Genomic DNA, 12,588 nt, shown 5'->3' on the forward strand with positions numbered 1-12,588 from the left:
TACCACCCTAGCACTAGCCCTTATCACCTGAAATAACTGGGTCTCTCTGCCTCAAGCCCATGCTCTAACCAATAAGTGTCAGTGATCTTCCTAAAGCATATAGCACATAAAAGTGCCCAATCACTTCTAGGATCAAAAATATAAAATCTTCTGCTTGGCACATCAAGTCCTTCACAACCAGGCCTCTTAACTGCCTGTTAAGTCTTCTTCCATTTTCCTCCCTTCCATGCCCTCTATTCTTGGTATAATGACCTGGCAGCTGCCAGGGACTGGCTGCCCCTCCTTCCTCGAATGCTTTTCCTTTTCTAACTCCTGACTTTCTTCAAGACTATGTAAAAATTGCAGGACTCTGCAGGACTCATTTTCCATGTTTGATCCCAACTCCTGCTATGCCTCCTGCTGAGATTATCTTCCAATTAAATTGTTTTTATAATATGTAAACACATGTATTTTTGTTATCTGCTTCATTGGAAGATAATGTCCCCAAGGGCAGGAATCATGCATTTTGACTTTCTTGGTATCCCCAGATACAAAGAAGACTTTGTACCTGGTCTACCTAGGCATAATGTATGTTGATTGAAAAGAGTAAAAAATATTTAATACTGTATTAAAACAGGGAAAGTGAGAGGTAAATAACAAGATTGTAAGACACAGTACCACTGGGAAACATGTTGATATACCCACTTTTGAAGTAATTTAAAAATCATACATTATACTGTAATCATTTAAGTGCCAAAATGCACAGTAAAAAGGCAAATTCAGAGAAGAAATTGATATTGCCTAGAAATGAGAGGGAAAGTACTTAGAGCTGGAAACTGAATTGAAATTTGATAAATGAATTGTCTTCACACAAGTGAGAAGAACATAAGAATCAAAAGCTTGATGCTGGGAACCAAACTAGTCTGGTTAGAATTGAAGATTCAAACTGGAGGATAATTAAGTATTACAGTTGGAGAAATAGCTTGAGGTCAGATGTAGAAGTCTTGGCTTTCTAAGATTTCCAGTTTGGGGAACTTGGATTCTATCTATGTGAAGCAGTCTGGCGTTGGGAACATAGCACTTAACTAAGAGAGAGGAAGATCTGGCTTTGAATTCTACTTTGTAGATAGGTCCTCTCTCTCTGAGCCTCTATTTCCTCATCTATAAAAGGAAGATTACTTGGCAGCTACTATATAGGGCTGTTGTAAGATGCAAATAAGAATAACAACAATAATAACAGCTAGCATTCACATCGCCCCAACCATATGCTAATCACTTTACAAATATTATCTTAATTGGTCTCGAAAACAGCCCCAAGAGTTAGAAACTGTTATTATTCTCATTTTACAGCAGAGGAAAGTGAGGCAAACAGATTAAGTGAATTCCCAGGAATACACAGCTAATAAGTGTCTAAAGTAGTGCTCTGTGCCACCAAGCTGCTTCTAGAAATTATAAACTATTATTAACTGCTGGGCCACAAGGAACTACTGAAGACTTTGAAAACAGTGGGCATAAAGAACACCAGTTCTGGCACCAGAAGAGCTGGGTTCAAAGTCCCCTTAATGATCTGCCATCAGGGCCACCTTTGGTAAGCAATGTCCCCTCTGGGCCTCAGAGGCCTTTGACAGCTCTCTACCCATGATTCTATGATCACTCTTCCTTCATAGAAGGCATTAACTTGAGATTAGTCTATTCATGTGCAATAACATAAATAAAGACATGGAAAGAAAAGAAGAGATCTTTTAACAAAAAGTCAATCAAGACACAGCAAGATCAAAAAGCGTCTTGTTCTAGGGGGGAAAATCTATCTATCTATCTATCTATCTATCTATCTATCTATCTATCTATCTATCTATCTATCTTCTCTCTCTCTTTTTTTTTCTGAGGCAATTGGGGTTAAGTGACTTGCCCAGGGTCACACAGCTAGGAAGTGTTAAGTGTCTGAGGTTGGATTTGAACTCAGGTTCTCCTGACTGCAGGGCTGGTGCTCCTATCCAACTGGACCAACAAGCTGCCCCCATATATATTTCTTAATAATAAAACAAATTTGTTTTCCTAAGGTTAAAAAAAAAAGTGTATGACTCCTTCTGTGTAAGAAAAATGGCTGGACTGAATTCAGTAATCCAGTTGAAGTCAGGAAGAGTCAATCTCAAATACCTTAATGTGAAGTTCATTGCTGCCAGGGGTTTGGGAAGCTGGGCACCATTTCTGCTTTAGGTCCCCAAGAGCTGAGACATCTGTGCCTACTAGGCCAAAAGAGCCTGACTATTGCAAGAGCCCGGATACTTGGGTATGAACACAAACATATTTGCGACACTAAGAAGGAGAGAAAAGAGCACTTCTGCCCCACAGAGAGTATATGAAGAGCCAATGTTTGCACAGTGAAGGGTGGAAAGTATCACAAACAGAAATTCAGTTCCTTACCGATTGATCCCCTCCTTGGTGTAGAACACAGAGTAGGTGAGGTTGTCTCCAGGAGGATCCGAGGCCGGCGTTCGCCAAGTCAGCTTGATGAAGCGAGTAGAAACGAGCGAGGCCACGACGTCCCTCGGGGCTGAAGGTAGCGGTCCCGCTGTGGCTGGTGCTAGATGGTCAGTAGTGGCACTGGTCAGTGAAGTGGGAGGTAATGTTGGGATGGCAACATCTTGTCATGTGCAAACATTGGGGAATATGAAGGGCAAACCACGACGGTTTTAAAAAGAGAACAGAAAAACAAAAAACAAAAAAAGAAATAAACAAAACCACGATGGGAAACAAAATAAAATGAATGAACACAAAAAAGGCCATTAAACTGAAGGCTAACATGCAGGCAAAAAGGTAACTACCGAAAACTAATGGCAACTATTGGAGACGCCACTGCGGAGCAAGCGGACTCTACCTGGGCTGGGATGGGTGGTAGGAAGGATGGGAAGGGTGACAGCTGGGGACAAGGTACCACCTCACAACAAAGGACACAAGAACGCCTACCACCATTTCGGTCATCTCTGCAAAGACCCATGCAAACTTTTTCAAGCTTTAGAAGTAAAAGCATGCTGTAATTTTCTAAAGCCTTCATACCCACATTATATTTTACTCTGAAACTGTAGGATAAGAGAATTAATTTGAGCTAGTCAGTTATAAAAAGCAATCAGTGGATTATATTAATCGAATTAAAGAGCTGCTGTTAGCTTATTTGATTCTAATGTACCAGTATAGCTATAATGATGGCGTTTTAAATTATAGTCTCATCTTATATTTTCCTCTATAAATCAGCATCTGGTCGGTAGTGCTCACTCCCCGTGGCAGGCTGCCAATCCCTAACTTGGTTCCATTTTTTCCTGAAGTATCTCTCATCTGCCTGACTGATCCATGGCATGTGCAGAACTTGCTGAATTAAAAATTTCACAAAGATAATACACAAAGAGTTCACTGCCTATAGTACTACAATGGACGTGAGTATGTAGATGTGTGAAAATAGTTTGGAAGGCCCTATTAAAAGAATACAGGGGTCCCCAAAGTCTTTTAGTACAGTTTTAAGCTATTAAAGCTTAATGATTAAGTCTTATAAAATGTGACTTGGTACTCTGACAATGTATAGCAATAGGCAAGTAAAAACTGATGATATATTAAAAAAATTGTGGTCACCGTGTTTATATGGATTTCTTGATGACATTTTAAAGATTTGTGTAAATTTTACTCAAGCTGATATTAATATTATAAGGCAAGTTAAAAAATATCAATGCTGTACGCCAGCAAATATATAATAACTCTTGTCACTTAAAACTCAATAATAGATGCAATGCCTCAGCAGGCCTAGGGTCTCTGTTGATGATCTATAGTTCCTATCACTGGTGTTCTAAAAGGAACTTACCTCCAAGATTATTTTATCTGAATCTGTATTGGAATAGTTTCCACCTGTGCTAACTATGAGATTCTGTGTGTGTAGGTATGGGTGTGGGAATGTGATTATGGAAAAGTTGAAAGAGATCTTAGAAATCTTCAAATCCAATCAACTCATTTTACAGATAAGGAAGCTGACTCAGAAAAGGAAACTGGTGTCAGAGGCTACAGCAAAGCTCAGGGCTCTGGACTCTTGAATCTGACTGTTTTCCATTTACTCTACTTTCCCCTGTAAACTATTGAGAGTACATTCAGAAAGGTATTTTAATTCACCTAGACTTTTTACTGTCATGATAAAACTTCCTTACTGAGAATGAAACTGATGCTTGGTTTGAGTAATTTTGAATGTCATTTGGGCAAATAACAAAAAAAATAACCCACAATAACCACCACAAAATGCCACTGTAAACATTTTCAGAACAGTTCAAAGAAGATGGTATTTTATTTCTGCATCACAGGTAAGCTGAAAGTTAAAAGTGGATTTAATTCACTGCTTCCAGGTCTGATGGTGCTTCCATCTCACAACCACTTAATTTCTAGTAAGAACAATTAAGAAACCTGAATATGGACAAGAGGGGGATGAGAGAGAATGTCTTCATAGAGGGTCATGGCTTGAGGGAAAGGTGATTATACCAAGGTAATAACTTAAAAAAGATAGAAATCAGAAAGGGTGTGTTACTCATGTGCTTCTCTTGATGGGAAAATATTTTATATTATTTTTTCACTGATTCAAAATATATTCTAATCAATTATGTAAGGAAAAAGAACAAGTGATTCCAAATAGATTATTAATAAAATATTTTTTTATATTTGACTCAGAGATCTCAAAAATTTACTCATATATATCCTCTCAAATCTGCCTCCTAGACAGATTTTCTCCCAGTGTGCTCTAAATATTGCTGACCTATGTATGTCCCTGCCCAGAGAGGAGAAATAGCATGCCCCGATAATCCTCAAAGTAAAATAAATTATCTCTTCATAGTTTCAAGTTAGCATAAATAGATTTAGGACACACACACACACACACACACACACACACACACACACACACACAAAAATCTAAAAGCAGTCTGTAAACTGTCATTAAGTAGTAGTAAGATAAGCACTACTTTCCAGGACACAGGAAGGCCTGAGCTCAAAGGCTGATAAAATAAAGCTTTCGGTTAAATGAAAAAACAAAAAAAACCCTTCAAAAATCACATACATCTATAACCAAGGGTCATAAAAAGAGGTGGAAAACTGTGTGGACCATAGTTTATGATAAAGCAAATTCCTTGGCATATACTAGATTCAGGATAGGTTAACAGGGATAATAAAATAGAATATCATCTATTGCTCCCCAAAATATTCAATATATGTTTTATATTTGAAAAAAATTGGCTCTATCAAACCTGTGACCTCACCGGTTTGGGGCTCCCAGTAAAGAATTGTTACACCTACAAAATAGCACTTGCTTTGCAATGTTGTGGTCTTACAGAGTCTCCAGGAAGGCTGTTGCACGTCCAAGGCACAAAGTTGATATGTGGCTAGAGGAAAGTCCTGAATCCAGATTTTCCTTCCTCTAAGGCTGACTCTCTATTCACATTATATCATACTGCTTTCCATGAAATAAGAGATACTGTATACAAATAATCATAACACAAAACCAAGAGTATTTTAATTGCCAAAAAGGGAGTGGAAATGAGGTATTAAGAAAGTTTAGAGGAGAAGGGATCATTTCCATCACTGTGAGGTTCATGGTGGATGGCATGGTATTTGAGCTAACTTTTATGAAAGAGTAACAGGATCCAACATGGGAAGATGAGGGATAAGAAAAGGAAAAATAATATGATGAAATACAAAAATGTCAAACTCAGCAAGCCAGCAAAACTCCTAGGTAGATCCAAACCAGATTAAAATGTAATTGGGAACAATTTAACAAAATAAGCAAAAAATATAATACAAATAATTTGTGCTTTTCTAAGAATTTTTGAATTTGAATTTGACATCATTGATATAATGAATGGAAGGTTCAACTTGGAGATTTGTGTTTCAATCTGACTTAAGAAGACATATTATGGTGGTTCAAGTCACTTGAGCCCTTACACTGTCAAGTGTATGTATGAAATGGAGATAGTAATAGAGGCATTTGGCAGTCTCTGCTCACAAGGAGCTGTCTAAAAGGGAAGACAACCTTAAAATAAGCTTTGGCCAGGACAAACTTTCAGAGAGATTAAAATCATTATAACTGAAGAAGTCATGGGATTGTATAGAATTACCAATGTGGACAGTTATAACATTACGAGTAATGATAGCTGAAGAGGAAAATTGCAAGCCAGGTTCAAGGAAAATCATGGAGGTCTGTAGGTGACTAACAAGGATATGCAATGATTTGAATAACGTTACCCAAAATATGCCCCTCCAGTCTCACTAATTCTACTTCTACCACATTTCATATCTGCCCCTCCCTACACATGCCAGACCACTCTGATAGCCTCTATCTCAAATGTCTCCTTTCTCCAGTCCATCTTCCATGGAACTACCAAAAATTAAAGCAAAAAAAATTTAAGAAAAAATTAAATTTGATTCTCTGTCTCCCCTGCTGTAAAGCTCCAGAGCTCCCTATATATTTGGGATGGAATACAAATGTCTCTGCTAGGCATGGAATTACTCTGGTATGCTCCAAACTCACATGCAGTCACAAAGAAGGTCAAGTCCTTAAAGAAAAGCATGAGGGTGGTTGCTTGTTTTGTGGGAAGAGGAGAAAGTGCATTTTTTCTACTCCAGTACCCATTATATACAGTGACTGGCCCTGTACCTAATAAATATTTGCAAAAGTGAGTGAACTTTGACTAGCTGTTCCTCCAGGACATAAAAATCAACACTTTCTAAGGCTTGTTAGCTCCCATTCCTGGCCCCCACTGACCCCCTCCCAACCTGCTCCTCCTCCAGTTTCTTATATTTCACAGCTCCAGAATACAGTTTTCATTTGAGTTGCTATGAGACTTCAATGAAATAGAGCATATGAAGAGCTATTATTATCTGACTCATCCACGCTTCACATTTTGTGTGCAATTCAGGGCCTTTTCATGTTCTCAGAAACAACTCTAGGATTCCTCCTCACTGTGGCTGGGGCTGCCCCATTACCTACCACCTCATTTTTGGGCCACAGGTTGGAACACAGTCATCCCCTGCTGAGGGGCCTTCCACCTGACCATTTTTCACACCACTGTTAGAGCAATCTCCCACATGGATCAAGGGCTACCTGCTACTGCTCATAGCTCTTCAGCCTGAGGTCCCTCACACTGCTGCTCTGGGTTCATCTGCAGTGTATTCTGCTCACTATCTCTCAGGCCTGCCCTGGGTTCTCTTACTTTGCTAGGTAGGTAAAACCTTAAGCCTCCTTGGGCCTATTTCCTTATCTGTAAAAGCTTAAATCAGATGGCTTCTAAAGTCCTTTTGAAGTACCATGACCTTCCTCTTGGGCCCTCCTAAAGCACTTCTTTAATGTATTTAAGTTTCAACAATAAATAATAGCTCAAAAGTAGTAGCTCAAAGCTACTACTTGTGTGCAAGGATTTGAGCTGAGTTCTGGTAATTCAAAGAGAATAAAACCTATCCCTGGGGTTTATATTCTACATGGAAGAGATAAGGGGGAAACCTTTACTCAAGTGTACAGCCATGGAGGCTTTTCCTTCCAATGATCCTATTCTTATGCCGGCTCCCAGAAACCTGGAGGTCTCACAGCTTCAAGAACCTGGCAAGTGAAGATGAACGATGCCATAATTTTGTCCCTTGGGATTCATGTCTGCTTCTCATCTCCCTACTAGAAAGAGATGTCACAAATTTCCAATAAGAGTAGAGTTAAGTTGAAAATTGTCTCACATATTAGTATTTCTTGTGTACTAAATACCAAAAATCTCTTCTACTATCTGTGGGCAGCTAGATAATTCAGTGAATAGAACAACTGGTTAGTAAGGAAGTTCTGAGTTCAAATCCAGCACAAACACTTATTAGTTATGTGACCCCAGGCAAAACATTTAATCCTGTTTGCCTCACTATTATAATCTGTAAAATGGGAACACACTGGAGAAAAAAATGGCAAACCACTCTTGTCTGTCCCAAGAAAACCCCCATGGACAAGTTCATGAGGTCATACAGAGTCAGAAAAACAACAACAGTACAAATGTTATCTGAACAAGAAGACTCTTAACCCTGGAAATAGACTTCATAAAAAAAAAAAAAAACCACCCAGAACTCTCAAATGCTCCTAAAGCCAGATCTTGGCTAAAATGACGATATATTCTCATGTAAAACTGCAGCCTGAAAATTCTTTTCACTTGAAGACAAGGAAAAGGAGGATGCGAGGGATTAAAGATGACCCAAAGGAAAACTTAATGGATTTGTATGATTGCCAAGTAATACAAAGAAGGACTAGAGAAATACATTAATTCACACAAAAAAGAACTAAATAGTATCCTTTTAACAAGTAGTATTTTCTAACTGTATGGATATGTATACATATATTGCATTTAACATATAATTTAACATATTTAACATGTATTGGACAACCTGCCATCTAGGGGAAAGGGTGGGGAGAAGGAGGGAAAAAGTTGGAACAGAAAGTTTTGCAACTGTCAATGCTGAAAAATCAGCCATGCATATACTTTGTAAATAAAAAGCTATTAAAAAAAACAAGTGGTATTTTCTTTGTAACCATCTTTCTTTGAAACATGAGTGTTATTATGAATTAGATACAGAAATGTGCCAACAGAATGTTCAACAACCTAGTGTGTTATAGAGGAACTAGTCTGTTTTAATGCCAATAAGAAAATAGCTTTATTACCATGAAACCTATAGATCAGTTTAATAAAGAATTCTTCAAGATCTTCAAATTTTCTATTTTGTGGTTTTCATTCTGACATTGTATTACATTTCAGACTGTGTTAATCTCTCTTACAATAAATATCACTATCACAAAAGCTTATCATGATGGAAATCTTTCTAAGCCTTGGCCACCAACAATCCACAGCAAGCTGTGTTGGTCTAATGAAATCCACTACTAAGAAGAAGTTAAGTATACCTCAGATTTCTATTTTCAGAACCTGTGAGTGCAAGCAGCATTGTAGTGAGGTAGCAATGGGATAGCACAGAAGGAAAATCATAACCAGGCCTGGAGTCTTAGCTAAAGTTTTAGGTGAAAAACACTGGCTTCAGTTTATTAAGTCTCACGTCCACATGAGATCCAAGCATGGCCTAGGGTCTGTACCCACTTGTCCCATCACATGTGGGACAAGTGGGTACAGACCCTAGGCCATACATGGGTCTCATGGAGAATACAAAGTTATTATTCAAGTAATAATACTACAAGAGGTAATGTGACAGTGAAAAAAGCTCTGGAATCAGAATCCAGCAGCCCTTAATTAAAATCCTAATCCCTAAATACTTTTCTGAGGCACAAACTCTTTATAGATAAAATGGAGATGATAATAGCATTATTTCCAACAATTGTGAGGATGAAATGAGTGAATGTGGGAAAAATCCTTTGAAAATCTTAAAAGGTTAATTCGTATTATCACTATTTTCATCTTTATTACATTTTCATCTTGTTTGATGACATGCAGATAGAAATGTTCTGGGACCAGGTTGCTAATATACTACTTCTTTATGAACTACTGTGAAAGTCAAAACAATTGTGATTTTCTAACTCAATAAAAATACAGAGGTAACAATTCATCTTGTGGAAACTCACAAAGAAAATTCCAATAGAAGAAAAGATGATAAATACACTTCAATTTCTTATTTCCAAATGGCTTTGATTTCTCCTCTTAGGTATTATTTTCATTTCAACAGCTTAGAAGTTATAGTCTTGAGTATGGAACATCAATGGAAAATGTTCCTAAACTTTTGTCACACCAATGGAAAACATTGTTACTAAACTTTTGACAATCACCGTCACGTCCAGAAGTGGGAAGCTACATTGGTTTGATGTTCTACTTTTAGTAGTTTAAGTGCTGAATTGTCCAGGAAACTGAGAGTGGGGTGTCTGTACTTATATGGAGATTTTTCATTCATTTCTTTATAAAGGCTAATGGATGGGGACCCCAAATAAACTTTTCTAGGTGTTCTATAAATGTCAAATTTCTGAAACCTCTATGACACAAAGTTTGTTTTTTTTAACTACTTTCTTATCTCAACCATACTGGTTAACAAATGAGACCTAACCTTTCTATAACTTCAGATTGAAATGACACAGTTTTGCATAATGTCATCCATTTTGGCAAATGAATCCATATGATGCAGCCATTTGTCTTGACCCTACTATATATTTAAATATTTTGAACCCATTTCTTCATTTATATAATCAACTCATCTAACTCACATTGATCCATTAGGATCAAAGAAAATAGTTTATATCAAAATATTGATTTATTATCATAAATATTTCCATATTTTTTGGTTAATTCCTCTTTTAAACCAAAATCACATAACCACAGAATGATTCTCACTATTTAGTGTAGTTGGAAAAGTACAAACCCCAAAAGGTACAAAATCATTACAAATAACAATTTATGTTGTGAATAACTTCTACACATAAAATTTATAAACACTTCAATTTTGTATTTTCAGTGTTTTCTGGCTTGTGTCTCAGGAATCATTTAGGTACTTTGGTATGTTAATAAGAAATAGAGAAAGAGAGAGAGAGAGAGAGAGAGAGAGAGAGAGAGAGAGAGAGAGAGAGAGAGAGAGAGAGAGAGAGAGAGAGAGAGAGAGAGAGGGAGGGAGGGAGGGAGGGAGGGAGGGAGGAAGGAAGGAAGGAAGGAAGGAAGCAAGGAAGGAAGGAAGAGAAAGAGAGAGAGAGAAAGAAAGAAAGAGAGAAAGAGAGAGAGAAAGAAAGAGAAAGAGAGAAAGAAAGAGAAAGAGAGAGAGAGAAAGAAAGAAAGAGAGAAAGAGAGAAAGAGAGAAAGAAAGAAAGAAAGAAAGAAAGAAAGAAAGAAAGAAAGAAAGAAAGAAAGAAAGAAAGAAAGAAAGAAAGAAAGAAAGAAAGAAAGAAAGAAAGAAAGAAAGAAAGAAAGAAAGAGGAAGGAAGGAAGGAAGGAAGGAAGGAAGGAAGGAAGGAAGGAAGGAAGGAAGGAAGGAAGGAAGGAAGGAAGGAAGGAAGGAAGGAAGGAAGGAAGGAAGGAAGGAAAGAAGGAAGGAAGGAGGGAGGGGACTATAGGGGGAGAGAGGGCGAATAATAAAAAGGGATGAGAAGGAAGGGAAAGGAAGAATAAAAGGGAGGGGAGGGAAGGGAAGAAAGAAAAGGAAAGATTTATTAAATGCCTACTATGTGTCAGATACTATGCTAAAAGTTTATAGGTATCGCCCCATTTCTCACAATAACCCTAGGAGTATGGTGCTATCACTATCTTCATTTTACAGGTAAGGAAACCGAAGCAAAGAGAGCAAATACCTTGCCAGCGTCACATAGCCAGTAAGTTTCTGAGGCCAGATTTGAACTTAAAACTCTTTCCAATGCTCTATTCTTTGTTGTAGAAACTAAGAGAATAAAAAGATGCCTTAAGGAAGTTCTAAATGGAAGTCCTGGATGGTCCCTCTGGCTACCTCTGTTAAGCTCAATAACATTTCTTGCCTCAATTCACTCTACAAAGCTGCTGGTCAGCTTGGAGTCTTATACCTACATCAATGCCAAATGAAGCCTTTTAAAAAGTGTATTATTGATTTTATATATATATACACACACACACACACACACATATACATATATATGTATATGTATATATATACATATATGTGTATGTATATATATACACACATACATACATACATATATACATAAATTTTGAATCTCCATGGTGTTATATTAATGTATATTTATATATTATGCTCCAAAGTTTGGAATGAATCAACTTCTCTAAATTCCTGAAATATTCTACAGCATAGCTATTATTGGAATCTAGAAACTGTTGGGAAATACCAGTGAAATCATTCTGTAGGGCAGATAAATCAATATTTTACTTCTTAGTGCCCAAGTATCTATAGAATATGAGAAAAATGAAACTTTCTGTAATATGAAGAGACCAACTGAAAAGGTGTCAACACACGGAGTTTTAGAATGGAATTTTTTTTTCTGGTAGAATATGCAAGTTCAGATAAGCAGTTTGGCAATGAATGCTTGGTTTAAATAAAAGACATAAATGAGGAAAGGAAGTTATAAAACAGGACACCAACTGCTCCTCCCCTTTTTGTGGGTGAATTGTTTTGATTTTGAGGAAGCCATTTCCATTTTTCCTGTCATAAGAAAAAAAGAAAACAACCATTAAAAGAGGTGTGCCAGATCATACTGCCTCATCATGTGCAGCAGGGAAGCCAGAAAACGGAAAGGCTTGTCCTTTTTCATCCTAAATTGAAGTTCTATCTGTTGGTGAGGCCCCAGCACAACCCGGAAGGAGGGAAAGGCCACCGTCTGGAAGGCATTTCTGATGGTAACTCTATCCCAGGAGAGCCCAGAAAATCTGATACTCACAGTGAACTAAGGATCTGACCACCAGGCATTTTCCAAAAGCACTAGAGCTTAATTTAAACATTGGTTTTCAAAGACTGTGTTCCTAAGTGAATGGTTTTGTTTGTTCAAGCAGATTAATGTTCATACAGACTTAAGAGAAAAAAAAATGGGTTCTGTCACTCCGGAATCCATGCAGAGGCTTAATCTAGCTTTAAGTCTGAGGGAGTCTGAAGAAATGTCTTGTT

At 37.5% G+C, this 12,588-nt stretch overlaps 1 protein-coding gene across 8 annotated transcripts in view; it reads right to left on the reverse strand.

The window, feature by feature from the left end:
* The window catches only part of NEO1 (neogenin 1), a 224,933-nt gene that overhangs the window by 82,764 nt on the left and 129,581 nt on the right, over positions 1-12,588 (reverse strand). For 5 of the 8 annotated variants that reach the window (XM_074296255.1, XM_074296251.1, XM_074296250.1 and 2 more), the window contains exon 8: positions 2,404-2,623. In XM_074296255.1, the coding sequence (XP_074152356.1) occupies positions 2,404-2,623 (220 nt within the window). The remainder of the gene's footprint in view (positions 1-2,403; positions 2,624-12,588) is intronic. The other 3 variants (XM_074296256.1, XM_074296254.1, XM_074296252.1) reach the window with 1 other exon arrangement.

Source organism: Sminthopsis crassicaudata, chromosome 2 (genome assembly GCF_048593235.1).
Source record: "Sminthopsis crassicaudata isolate SCR6 chromosome 2, ASM4859323v1, whole genome shotgun sequence".
In the NCBI taxonomy this organism is placed as follows: domain Eukaryota; kingdom Metazoa; phylum Chordata; class Mammalia; order Dasyuromorphia; family Dasyuridae; genus Sminthopsis; species Sminthopsis crassicaudata.